Source organism: Ruditapes philippinarum, unplaced genomic scaffold (genome assembly GCF_026571515.1).
Source record: "Ruditapes philippinarum isolate M1 unplaced genomic scaffold, ASM2657151v2 ctg8877_1_1_1_1, whole genome shotgun sequence".
Lineage (NCBI taxonomy): Eukaryota > Metazoa > Mollusca > Bivalvia > Venerida > Veneridae > Ruditapes > Ruditapes philippinarum.
The window spans coordinates 24659-38607 of NW_026854328.1; the positions used below are offsets into that span (position 1 = coordinate 24659).

At 30.7% G+C, this 13949-nt stretch overlaps 2 protein-coding genes across 2 annotated transcripts; both read right to left on the minus strand.

Annotated features, from left to right (window-relative positions):
* Window positions 1-7510: 7510 nt before the first annotated feature.
* On the minus strand, window positions 7511-8315 carry LOC132739831 (NACHT domain- and WD repeat-containing protein 1-like). Its single transcript, XM_060727641.1, has 3 exons — window positions 8186-8315; window positions 7807-8009; window positions 7511-7657 (listed from the first exon to the last, which is right to left on the minus strand). Exons 1-3 carry the CDS (start codon window positions 8313-8315, stop codon window positions 7511-7513), a joined length of 480 nt encoding a protein of 159 aa, XP_060583624.1.
* A 461-nt stretch (window positions 8316-8776) lies between these two features.
* On the minus strand, window positions 8777-13215 carry LOC132739830 (NACHT domain- and WD repeat-containing protein 1-like). Its single transcript, XM_060727640.1, has 6 exons — window positions 13192-13215; window positions 12248-12377; window positions 11290-11492; window positions 10613-10728; window positions 9382-9593; window positions 8777-8958 (listed from the first exon to the last, which is right to left on the minus strand). Exons 1-6 carry the CDS (start codon window positions 13195-13197, stop codon window positions 8810-8812), a joined length of 816 nt encoding a protein of 271 aa, XP_060583623.1. The 5' UTR covers window positions 13198-13215; the 3' UTR covers window positions 8777-8809.
* Window positions 13216-13949: the final 734 nt, after the last annotated feature.

Here is a 13949-nt window from a genome sequence, read left to right on the forward strand (position 1 = left end):
TGATATGACTGTTCTAAAATTAAACTAGGAATACAACCCATTTTATCTCAGATTTCTATGTTTTACATTTCACAAGTCTAAATGTATTTTCTTCCTCAAAACAGTTTCCTTGATTAAAAAATAATATAACTTAGCGCACGAATTCAATCAAATGTTTGCTGTAAAATAATAAAGTAAAATAGAGAAAAGCAGAATCCCTAAAGAAAGCCCACCACGGCAAAATTGAAAATGTTGCAGGCTCGGTTTGATTGAGCCTGTTCATGGACGGTACTGGAAAGTTGAAGTTACCTTCCACGCCCCTTAGCACCGGCTTAAGCAGAGTTCAACATGTTGAAATTTTGAATTTAAACATCTGCAGATGTGTTCATACGGTGGTTATCTTAGAACCTTCAATATTTACATTTCACCAACTACCAGACACAAAAAAAATCAGGCAACAGAGAAGAAGAGCAAGACAAGGCAAAACCAAATGAATTGTACGTATACAGTCCTATAGCACCGCTTTATTTTCAAATGGTTAAAGCCAAGCTATGGAAAAAAGTGAAATTCTAACATTTGCTATGGTAACAGAAGATGAAATAGATAAACACAGATATGCTCCAAGCCATTTTATAAACAGAAAGGTGATAAACAAGATCAGTTATGTGATTGGTAAATATCAAAACATACAAAACAATAGAAAGAGATCAACAATGGGGTGCGGGGGGCATCGTTCATAGAACGCAGCTCCTCTCTACAAAACGGATCAACAAGACAATTAACAGTCTCATGGCACCACTACATTAACAATCGGTAACTTAAGGCAAAACCAAATGATATTAAGTCCTGTAGCACCGCCGTCTCATAAGGCAAAACCGAATGATATAGTCCTTTAGCACCGCTTTTTTTACAAACGGTAGCTAAAGGAGACATTATAACGAATAACGGGGTTGGGGGAATTAAGTGTAAAAATGAGTACGGGGGGGGGGGGTAGTAAAAGAAAATACATATGGGAATAATATAATAATATTTTGGTTCAAAATTTTAACATCAAAATATTGGTGGGAATGGCGAAAGCAGTGCATAAAGAATGAATTATTATTATATACAGAACCCCTAGAGTCAGCCCAAAGAGGCGAAATTGAAAATGTTGTAGGCTAGATTTGATTAAGCCATGGACGGCAGTGGAATTTGCAAGCTACTATCCGCATCCACTAACACCGGCTTAAGAAGAATTATACAACATTTTAACATGATGCTGGTGAAGATTTTATTATTGAAGAGTTATCAAGCCCAATATTTGTCCCACTATTGTTCTTCGTTTATTTTGTGCCCTCCTAGGTGTTTTTCAGTGGTATGTTCCGGCTTTAAATTAGAAGCTTAAGATGTTTGAAGGTAACAGAAATATCTTCAAACTTAACGACCCCAGGGGGATAGGAGATTGCCAATTTATTTCAGTTTCAACAAACTGAAAATGGTTGGAATTGAAATGACTGGACATCATACTTGACGAAGCCGGGGAATTAGGAGATTGCAAATTTATTTCGATTTCAAACCAACTGAAAAACGTTGGAATCCAAAGGGGTGGACATCATGCTTGAGAACCCCCGGGAAATAGGAGATTGCCAATTTATTTTAGTTTGAAACCAACTGAGAAAGATTGGAATCTAAAGGAATGGACTATTTGCTTGCAAACATTTTGTATTGAGACTTACTTAAGAAAATGTCTCACAGAACACTGATTGTTTTTGCAAAAGATTTTAGTTTTTAAGTTCTTTGTTATCAACTCGTAGGGTGCATGATAAAACCAAGTGATTTCAATCAAGGGTGATTTTGATCCTGAATTGATAAGTTTTACAGGAAAATTTCAAATTGTAATAAACTTTTGAACCCATTTTGTAATAAATGTTATAATTTGCATAAGAAATGATATGTTTGTCGTTATTTACTTAAATGATGGTTATTTTCATAAAATATGAATAATATTAACTTTTGCAATAGAGTAGGTCACATGTAAAGGTTACTTAAAATCAAATGATATTTCTGAAGATGAATTTACATTTGTGGGTAAAATTGACTTTTGACTTCTATTGATAGTTTATTACAATTTGCAACTTTATTACAAAACGGATTGTGCGGAAAATTTCAAATTGTAATAAACTTTTCAACCCGTTTTGTAATAAATGTTGCAACTTGCATCAGAAATGATATATTTGTCATTATTTACTGAAATAATGCTTATTTTAATGAAATATTAATAAAAGTAACTTTAGCAATAAAGTAGGTCACATGTATGTGTCACTTAAAATTATATGATGTTCCTGAAGATGAACTTATATTTTAGTGGGTAAAATTGACTTTTGGCTTCTATTGATAATTTATTACAATTTGCAACTTTATTACAAAACGGGTTGTGCGGAAAATTTCAAATTGTAATAAACTTTTCAACCCGTTTTGTAATAAATGTTACAATTTGCATCAGAAATGATATATTTGTCATTATTTACTGAAATAATGCTTATTTTAATGAAATATTAATAAAAGTAACTTTAGCAATAAAGTAGGTCACATGTATGTGTTACTTAAAATTATATGATATTCCTGAAAATGAACTTATATTATTGGGTAAAATTGACTTTTGACTTCTATTGATAAATTATTACAATTTGCAACTTTATTACAAAACGGGTTGTGCGGAAAATTTCAAATTGTAATAAACTTTTCAACCCGTTTTGTAATAAATGTTACAATTTGCATCAGAAATGATATATTTGTCATTATTTACTGAAATAATGCTTATTTTAATGAAATATTAATTAAAGTAACTTTGAAATAAAGTAGGTCAGATGTATGTGTTACTTAATATTATATGATATTTCTGAAGATGAACTTATATTATTGGGTACAATTGACTTTTGACTTCTGTTGATAGTTTATTACAATTTGCAACTTTATTACAAAACGGGTTGTGCGGAAAATTTCAAATTGTAATAAACTTTTTAACCCGTTTTGTAATAAATGTTACAATTTGCATCAGAAATGATATATTTGTCATTATTTACTGAAATAATGCTTATTTTATTGAAATATTAATTAAAGTAACTTTGAAATAAAGTAGGTCAGATGTATGTGTTACTTAATAGTATATGATATTTCTGAAGATGAACTTATATTATTGGGTAAAATTGACTTTTGACTTCTATTGATAGTTTATTACAATTTGCAACTTTATTACAAAACGGGTTGTGCGGAAAATTTCAAATTGTAATAAACTTTTCAACCCGTTTTGTAATAAATGTTACAATTTGCATCAGAAATGATATATTTGTCATTATTTACTGAAATAATGCTTATTTTAATGAAATATTAATTAAAGTAACTTTGAAATAAAGTAGGTCAGATGTATGTGTTACTTAATATTATATGATATTTCCGAAGATGAACTTATATAATTGGGTACAATTGACTTTTGACTTCTGTTGATAGTTTATTACAATTTGCAACTTTATTACAAAACGGGTTGTGCGGAAAATTTCAAATTGTAATAAACTTTTCAACCCGTTTTGTAATAAATGTTACAATTTGCATCAGAAATGATATATTTGTCATTATTTACTGAAATAATGCTTATTTTAATGAAATATTAATTAAAGTAACTTTGAAATAAAGTAGGTCAGATGTATGTGTTACTTAATATTATATGATATTTCTGAAGATGAACTTATATTTTTGGGTACAATTGACTTTTGACTTCTATTGATAGTTTATTACAATTTGCAACTTTATTACAAAACGGGTTGTGCGGAAAATTTCAAATTGTAATAAACTTTTCAACCCGTTTTGTAATAAATGTTACAATTTGCATCAGAAATGATATATTTGTCATTATTTACTGAAATAATGCTTATTTTAATGAAATATTAATAATAGTAACTTTAGCAATAAAGTAGGTCAGATGTATGTGTTACTTAATATTATATGATATTTCTGAAGATGAACTTATATTATTGGGTAAAATTGACTTTTGACTTCTATTGATAGTTTATTACAATTTGCAACTTTATTACAAAACGGGTTGTGCGGAAAATTTCAAATTGTAATAAACTTTTCAACCCGTTTTGTAATAAATGTTACAATTTGCATCAGAAATGATATATTTGTCATTATTTACTGAAATAATGCTTATTTTAATGAAATATTAATTAAAGTAACTTTGAAATAAAGTAGGTCAGATGTATGTGTTACTTAATAGTATATGATACTTCTGAAGATGAACTTATATTATTGGGTAAAATTGACTTTTGACTTCTATTGATAGTTTATTACAATTTGCAACTTTATTACAAAACGGGTTGTGCGGAAAATTTCAAATTGTAATAAACTTTTCAACCCGTTTTGTAATAAATGTTACAATTTGCATCAGAAATGATATATTTGTCATTATTTACTGAAATAATGCTTATTTTAATGAAATATTAATAATAGTAACTTTAGCAATAAAGTAGGTCACATGTATGTGTTACTTAAAATTATATGATATTCCTGAAAATGAACTTATATTATTGGGTGAAATTGACTTTTGACTTCTATTGATAAATTATTACAATTTGCAACTTTATTACAAAACGGGTTGTGCGGAAAATTTCAAATTGTAATAAACTTTTCAACCCGTTTTGTAATAAATGTTACAATTTGCATCAGAAATGATATATTTGTCATTATTTACTGAAATAATGCTTATTTAAATGAAATATTAATTAAAGTAACTTTGAAATAAAGTAGGTCACATGTATGTGTTACTTAATATTATATGATATTTCAGAAGATGAACTTATATTATTGGGTACAATTGACTTTTGACTTCTGTTGATAGTTTATTACAATTTGCAACTTTATTACAAAACGGGTTGTGCGGAAAATTTCAAATTGTAATAAACTTTTCAACCCGTTTTGTAATAAATGTTACAATTTGCATCAGAAATGATATATTTGTCATTATTTACTGAAATAATGCTTATTTTAATGAAATATTAATTAAAGTAACTTTGAAATAAAGTAGGTCAGATATATGTGTTACTTAATATTATATGATATTTCTGAATATGAACTTATATTATTGGGTAAAATTGACTTTTGACTTCTATTGATATTTTATTACAATTTGCAATTTTATTACAAAACGGGTTGTGCGGAAAATTTCAAATTGTAATAAACTTTTCAACCCGTTTTGTAATAAATGTTACAATTTGCATAAAAATGATATATTTGTCATTATTTACTAAAATAATGCTTATTTTAATGAAATATTAATAATAGTAACTTTAGCAATAAAGCAGGTCACATGTATGTGTTACTTAAAATTATATGATATTCCTGAAAATGAACTTATATTATTGGGTGAAATTGACTTTTGACTTCTATTGATATTTTATTACAATTTGCAACTTTATTACAAAACGGGTTGTGCGGAAAATTTCAAATTGTAATAAACTTTTCAACCCGTTTTGTAATAAATGTTACAATTTGCATAAAAATGATATATTTGTCATTATTTACTGAAAAAATGCTTATTTTAATGAAATATTAATTAATAATAGTAACTTTGGCAATAAAGTAGGTCACATGTATGTGTTACTTAAAATTATATGATATTCCTGAAAATGAACTTATATTATTGGGTACAATTGACTTTTGACTTCTATTGATAAATTATTACAATTTGCAACTTTATTACAAAACGGGTTGTGCGGAAAATTTCAAATTGTAATAAACTTTTCAACCCGTTTTGTAATAATTATTACAATTTGCAACTTTATTACAAAACGGGTTGTAACAATGGTATATAGTGAAAAAATCAACAAAGGGCCATAATTCTGTTAAATTTGGTCGCAGCAAAAATTCCTTCCTTTACTTCCATCCACACATTAAGGTTGTTCATCCCTTGAAGTTTAAGCAAAATCTGCCATCCGGTTAAAGAGGAGTTGCGTTCACAAAGTTTCTATATGGTATATAGTGAAAAATCAAAAAAGGGCCATAATTCTGTTAAATTTGGTCGCAGCAAAAATTTCTTCCTTTACTACCATCTACACATTAAGGTTTTTCATCCCTGGAAGTTTAAGCAAAATCTGCCATCCGGTTTAAGAGGAGTTGCGTTCACAAAATTTCTACATAGTATATAGTGAAAAAATCAACAAAAGGCTATAATTCTGTTAAATTTGGTCGCAGCGTATATTCCTTCCTTTAATACCATCTACACATTAAGGTTGTACATCCCTTGAAGTTTAAGCAAAATCTGCCATCCGGTTTAAGAGAAGTTGCGTTCACAAGATTTCGGGACGTACGGACGGACGGACGTTCCAACATTTTGGGTTTAGGGGCTATTTTCTTTGTTATTTTCTTTGTTTTCTTAAGGGCTTCTAGCCCATAAACCCTTTAATCACGGAATGAACCTATTGTTCTCTTTTGTTGTCTTTACTGTTATATAGCCCCTAAACCCAAAATGTTTGCTCTGACGGACGGACGGACGGCCAAGTGCAACGCTATATGCTCCCACTTTGTGAGGGCATTAAAAATAAGAAATGAAAATTTAAGCAATTTTTAATAGGTCAACGTCAAATTAAAATAAATCAACATGTCGGTCTTGTCAAATGTGTTTTTGTTCAGATATGAAAAATGAATCCTTAAAATAGTTTAAGCATATTTAAATAATTTGACCTTGACGGGCAAATTCATTTATAGGTTAAGGGCAAATTTAAATACTCAATATGTCAGTTTTGTTTTAAAAAATCCATGAATAAATAAATAATATTTTTTGGCCAATTGAAGGAAAATTCAGTAATTGACCTTTATTGACCTTTAGTGTCAATGTCAAATTAAGGTCAAGTTCAAGTTCAATGAAACTTTTTAATGGATTGTTCAAAGGACTGTTATGCGAAATTTCAAAACTTACAAAGTTATAGTCAATCATAGCAAAAACAAAAACCTGTGAAATTATGCAAAAATACAATAATTTGTTCCCCAAGGTCAATGTCAGTGATGGTGATGAGTTTAAGGTCAAATTGATCTCTAGGGCATTGTTTTTAAGTTAGTGAAGAAAATCCATTAGAAAATAACAAAAGTATAGTAAGTCGAATGCAATGATCAAGCAAAAGTCCATAACTTGACCATGGAAGCGAATGTCATTGATGAGCATAGATCAAAATAACTTTAGTGTTCTTGAAGGTCTTGTCCAAAGTAATATATTTTCCGAGTATGAAGACAATCCATTCATATATACCAAAGTAGAGCCAATTGTAGCAAATTTCTATCAAAATTCTTGAATGTCAAGGTCATTAATTTTATGAGTCAAGGTCAAGTTAAGCGTCGTCTACATGAAATTCCTGTCTTAAAGAATGTTTTGTGTCCAAGAATGAACACAGTCAATCAGGAAATAAGAAAGCAATGGTCGGACGGCACTGGAACGACAATTATACTGTAGCAGTAGCTCGAAATTTTTCTTCGAACACATCGAACTAAAAAAACAATAGAAACCCTACCTGAATACAACCGCAGCTTTGTTATTCGTCCATTCGGCACATTGTTTTGCTGCCATGGCCATTATGGATGTTTTGCCACAACCGGACGGGCCGTATAATACCATTGGTTCATTACTCATACCCTGAACATATCGCTTTATTTGCTGTAATAGACAATTGACATTGATACCATGCTTGCCACAAAAAAGTTCAATATGTGATTTTATAATTCATTCTGTTGACTAATTTCTATATAATATTGTCCTTTTATATTTATATTTATAGCAACCGTTATTGAAATAACTTACGTTACCTTAAACACATCGTCGCGTCCGTGAAACTGTCTACATTTATCCTGAGAGAACTGAATATGTTGAACTATTTCTTCTATGAGCGGTCCATCTGCTCTCTTCTTTGCCTGGACAGCTGTATGAATCATTGAGCACATCTTCGATACGAAATCGTCACACAACTTTACAAGATATTTCCGGTGTTCTTCTGAGTTTGGATCAATTCCTGGTGGATTATAAGAAGAATTCAAAAATGGTCTTTGTTTTTCTTCAATTATTGAACTTTAAGATTAAGAGTTTTAATAAAATATATGTGTAAAAGGAAAATATATTGCAATGCGTTATTATTATTCTTAAATATAAACATGCCAGGAAAAAAACAACGATAAAATTACAGCAGACCTTTCTCTTTGTTCCATGTAACTTTGTAATCCAAGATGTTTTCTGCCGGAAGTTTCTGTTCAATTTTGTTCTTCAGTTGGTTCAGAAGTTCCTGAGATTTTTTCACTTTGTCTTCAGATTTTGTATGCATTCTGAAATATTATAAAAATAAAACAACAAAAAACTCAAATATAATAATGCCAGACATGTGGTTTTATGGAATGCATGTTTGTCATTAATTTAAAACGCACATCTACTATCAAACCCAATGTCTTAAATATCATTTCGTTACTATAAGAAAATGAATTAAAATGAAAATCATGGAAAATATTTAACATTATTGCAATAGTATTTTATTATTTTCCTCGGTTGAGCAAAGTACAAACACTTTTAAAAATCATAATTAAAAGCTGGTAAGATAAAAATTCGACAATTGTAAAGCAAGTTATTTAATTTAGTTGCCGAACAAACATTATTAAAACATTTGTTTTTCAACTCGGTTTCAAACGTTTACTATAAAATTTTTCTCTTTTTGGACAGAAAAACTAATATAGTTCAGAGATTAGAAAAAAATAGTTGCTTTTGAAACATCTTCCGGTACTGGCACACTAATAAATTGTAATACTTTCAAAACTGGTTGTTAAATCAAACAAAAACAATGATACCTATGTAACGTGACAATATGTAGGAACTGTCTTTTGTTTCGATATCCTCAATCGTTCTTTTCAACCAAATGCACGTGTTGTTGATGTCGTCTGCGTTTATAATACCGCCATACACTTCCGTTTCCGTTACTGCAGTTTAAAGAAAAGTCACGTGCTTTACATGTTATTTTATACAATAGTTTTATTAATATACTGAATATAGTTATTTAACTCTATAAACACTTCATTTGCAACTGTTAATTTTGCTTCCGTACTGGACAGACGGGTATTAGTCCAGTGCCATATCGAGGAAAAAATCAGTGTGCTCGTTACCAAAGCATGACTAAAACCAATAGGCCTTATGTAGACACGTCACTGTTATTTTATTAAACGGCATACATAAACTTTATTTTATATTTTATTTATTCACTAAAAGGGTTCCGCTACAATAACGTCTTATATTTAGTTTCTTCTTCTTCTTCTTTAATAACTGGACCTAAAATTTGCTTTTCACTTTCCATGTTATGTCAATTGTTTGATAAATACTTGGATATTGAATTATTTTGTCATCACCTGAACGCATGTACTTTCTGGCAGTCTCAGAGTCGAATCGTTTTTGCGCTACTTCTTCTAGTGCCGCTTGTATGGCTTCGCTTTCAGACCACCACTGGGTTCTCGCGGCATTTTTCTTATCTTTATCCTGACTAACAAAGTCCGGTATGTGGAAGCTTATTGGATGAACGACATACACAGGCGGTATAGCGTTCGTATCTTTAGAATACCATCTGTGTAATAAAGAAAACCCCGTAGAGAACGTATGATTAGAAAATCAGTCAAACAAACTAAAGAACAACAACATAACAATTGCATCAAAAGCCCAGTATTTGATATTTACAGTATGTTTCTTTGTACAAGTACACACCTAAAAGTGCTGATATCCCCCCCTTATTGTCTGTTTGTTTTTGTGTGTGTCGGCTTGTCTGTTAATTTGTCTGTTTGTTTGAGCAATGCAATAATATACAGGCTTTAATTTGTCTGTTTGTTTGAGCAATGCAATAATATACAGGCTTTTTATACTTAAATGTAGTATAATTTTAGCCCAGAACTTCATTTTGATGTATTTTGAGAAAAAAACATTTTCCCATAAACGACATTGACTTTCAAATTTTCCGATATGAGAAGTACTAGAATATTTATTAATGTTTTATATAAACATGTTTTAAATTGTTTTTAAGTCACACAAGGACTGTGTTTAAGTTGCCTCAAGACCAGTGAAGATTTTTTTGATGAAGAAATACCGAAGATTCCCCTCAGTGCATTATTTCAGGCTTGGTCCTTATAAACCTTAGTAGAAACTCCGATCATCTGCGGATCTTTCTCATATGAAATATATGTACGATTCTGGCAAGATTTGATACAACGGCGCTGAAGGTGCAAGAGATAATTAATCAACATCAACAGAAAATGTCATTTGAACAGAAGGTGCAAGTATAAAAAAAAACAAAATGAGGTATATTCATTCATATCTCACACATCAAGATTTAAGATAGAGAAAAACTAAATCCCGAAAGAACGCCCATAACGGCAAAATTGAAAAATGTTGCAAGCCCGGTTTAACTGAGTCTCTTTATGGTGGTGGGAAAAAACTTCCGTTCATACCACTAACACCGGCTTAAGCAGAATTCAACATTTTACATGAAATCTTTAGTTGCTTTATTTGAAACAAGTAACATAAAGGAGGTTAATTTGTCTATATGAAAGAAGGTGAAATGTTGCAACAATGAAAAAAAAGATGAGGGCTTACTTGTTTAAAAGCTCCAACATTTCCTTTGATTCTATATGCTCTAACATCTCCTCATATTTGTCTGCATCTATACATCTTGGAAAATCCGAGTAGCCATATTTGTGCGACATCAGTGACTGAAGTAATAAGATAAGATAATACATGTATTTTGTCGTTACACCGACTCAGTAAAGATCGTATTGGACTTTTCCAAATTTAATGGTGGAGGAAGACCTATGATTCAGCTAAGTTGCAAGTTAGCAACCTTGGTAGAACGAAGGACCTTCAGTGCGCTGGTAAAATATAATTTACAAAGAATATCAAAGACAAAAACACTGCTACTATATTTTTTCTAAATTCATTCTGGAAACAGTTAATTAATAAACATCTACTACACAAATCTTTCAATCTCCAACGTTTGATAAAAGATAAATATGTGATTTATAAAAGAATCATAAATTCCTTGATAAAGAGGGGTTTAACCCCTCCAAACGTTGGAGATTGAAAAATGTGTGTAGAAGATAAATATATATTTTCCTGTACAGCAGAATTTAGTTTATAAAACGGCTTTTTACTCTAAAAGGTATTCAGCAACAAAAATCAGCCACCACAAGTTTCAGAATATGGAATATCTGGTCAATAAATCAAAACAAAGAAAGATTAATTTATTGATGAAAGTACATATTGATAGAACCTACGACAAAGTTTGGACCAGTTGATAATTTCTTGCACATTTTCAGTTCTTTCAGACAGATTTCCGTTGTCATATGATCATCCGCCGCCTCGTCCCGAACACCCCATCTCATGTCGACAACCTGAAACTCATAGCCAAGCTCTTGACAGAAGGACTTCAACTTCGGGTACGCATTCTCCATGAGTGTATTCCTCTCGTGCATTGTGTCTATTAAATAAAGAGAAATATTTTATGATTAAAAAAAGCAGGTTGATTAAAGTGTTTTTAGTTCAAAATTGAATTAATGTCCTTTCATTTATAACAAAAACCATACTTTGAGTTGACCTGTATTCTGTTAGAAACAATACAACATTATACGATTTTCTGATTTTTTTTTTCAATCTTGAAGACCATAATTTTATCATATCCATAGTTTTGGAAGAAACTATACTTTCTTCATTGATTTTAGTAGATTAAAAATTTTTTTAGAGCAATATAAGTGTAACCGATAAACATACATCTATCTTGAATGTTTAATGCTTAAACGTATTTATAATGGTAAAACAAATAAGTATTCTAATCTAAATATTATTTTAACTCAACGTCAACAGAATTTACCAATATCATTAGTTTGGACCATGCAAATTTATAGTTTATCTTACAATAATAATGCTTGCTGCTCCAAAAATTATTACGCATCCTCAAGGCACATATATTTTAGAGTGTTACAATCTGTCACCGCGTTTCCACGCATGTGACTTATTAACCATCATGACCAACCTCCAGGATTGTACAATAAAGCGTTCTCTGGTTATCTGTCGGACAAGGTTTAATCTTTCGCCGTACAGACGGACCATCATGATGTGAAAAGTAATATAGACTATTCCGCAGCTTTGGCGAAAATGGAGCGAGCCATAAGTAAACGGGACTGTTATTTTTCATCATTTGAAGATCTGATAATCATTTAGCAGACGACAATTTACCTGTGAATGTACTGCTTGTAAATATTCGGACGACTTTTGCAGTGGACGGACATTCAACATTCACGTTCCCCATGTATATTTCATCAAGATCAGTTCGAGGTCCATCGTATTTTTTGGCTTTATTTTGCACCTTAAACACAAAATACAAACAAAAATATACGATTTATAAAACACTTTAAATTAGATTAAACATTGAAAGGTTTTTATAAAACGCGTTTAAGTAAAAATTTGAACTTATGGTTGACATTCATGTGTATAATGCTAAATATATCATTTAATTGACCACGCACTTTTACAAACATTTTGCACTTAATGTAACCCTTAACTGAATAGAGTGTGCCTTTAATTTCTTTATAAATAGCAAATACATTTGAATAAAGTGATCAATCGATCGATAGGAAAGTACTTTTACTATATATACTATGAATTAAAATAGTAAATTAAACTTTACAGTTGCGTTCTGTTATATTGATTAAACTATAAAGTGACTTTAAAAAGTTATTTCAGCTTTGACTAGAAAATTGTTTTCACATACATTTCCCCATGCTCTATGTATTCATGCTCTATGTATTTATATTTACCATTTACATGAATTATAACATTGCTTTGTGTATTTCTCGATAAGAAATATTATAACATTATTTGAGCCGCGTCATGACAGCGGATGCGCAGGCTGGTCTGGATCCATGCTGGTCGCAAACGCATTATGTTGGTTTTGTCATGACACGGCTTCATTTAAGTATTTCTCTACAACATGTTTTACATCATTGCTTTATCAAACCATTGCTTTGTGTATTTCCCATTAAAAATAATTACAATATTACTTTGTGAATTTTCCCAATAACATTATTAATCATCTATGCTGTGCACGTGTGCATTTCCATAAAGCATTTTTCATAAACAATGCTATTTGCATTTCGGAAAGCATACAAACGCAGACATACCTTCATTGCAGCTTGTACGAATTTTTCCTTTCGGTTGCCAGTAAGTTTCGCTCGAGTTTTTTCTCTCTTTAACTGCAGCTTAGTCTTCATTCTATCAAGTCCAAGTATGTCTAGAAAAAACAACAACAATAACAATATTATTGCTCTTTACGTAGTACGATCATGCTTTTTATCGAAGGCTTCGAGTTATCTACATAACAATGAATTTGAAGTAAAATAAGAATAAAAAGGCTTAAATTCCATTAAAAAATCGACCACTTCAACATTATTACAAGTATATAAAATATTCAGTATTAAACGATACTGGTTTTATTCTCATGTATCAATGGTGGAGAACATAGTAATTCAATGAGCCGAAAGTTCTGCTTAGGTGGTAATGAAAAGAAGAGCCACATGTTCTTTCAACCTTGCCTAGTATCATTTCGGACATGTTCGGTACTAGAATAAGGACCAACACAAGCTGGTATTAGGGCTACAAACGTGACAAGGAAGACATGTCTGACAGGATTTCCAAACAAGGTGGCGAGGGGTCAAAACCGGAATTCAGTAACCTTGATAGAAAAGCATTAGGAGGCCCTTGTGTATTACTGTTAAAGCTTATTATTTAGGCAAATAAATATGCTTCATTGAAGTAAAAAGAAACATAGCATCAATTTTATTCTTTTATTTTTCGCCTTCTTTCTAAGATTTTGTTTAAAATTCTTATTACCAACTCCTTAAAAACCGGAATGTGACGTGTACAATCGCGCTATAAAAAT

Excerpts from the sequence above, each read along its gene's own strand:
- LOC132739831 (XM_060727641.1), bottom strand. The coding sequence starts at position 8,315 with ATGCATACAAAATCTGAAGACAAAGTGAAAAAATCTCAGGAACTTCTG. Across the intron at positions 8,010-8,185 it reads TACATGGAACAAAGAGAAAG|GAATTGATCCAAACTCAGAA; the intron begins GTCTGCTGTAAT and ends ATAATCCACCAG. Across the intron at positions 7,658-7,806 it reads GACGCGACGATGTGTTTAAG|CAAATAAAGCGATATGTTCA; the intron begins GTAACGTAAGTT and ends TGTCTATTACAG.
- LOC132739830 (XM_060727640.1), bottom strand. Across the intron at positions 10,729-11,289 it reads CAACTGGTCCAAACTTTGTC|TCACTGATGTCGCACAAATA; the intron begins GTAGGTTCTATC and ends TTATTACTTCAG. Across the intron at positions 9,594-10,612 it reads ATGTTGGAGCTTTTAAACAA|ATGGTATTCTAAAGATACGA; the intron begins GTAAGCCCTCAT and ends TTTATTACACAG.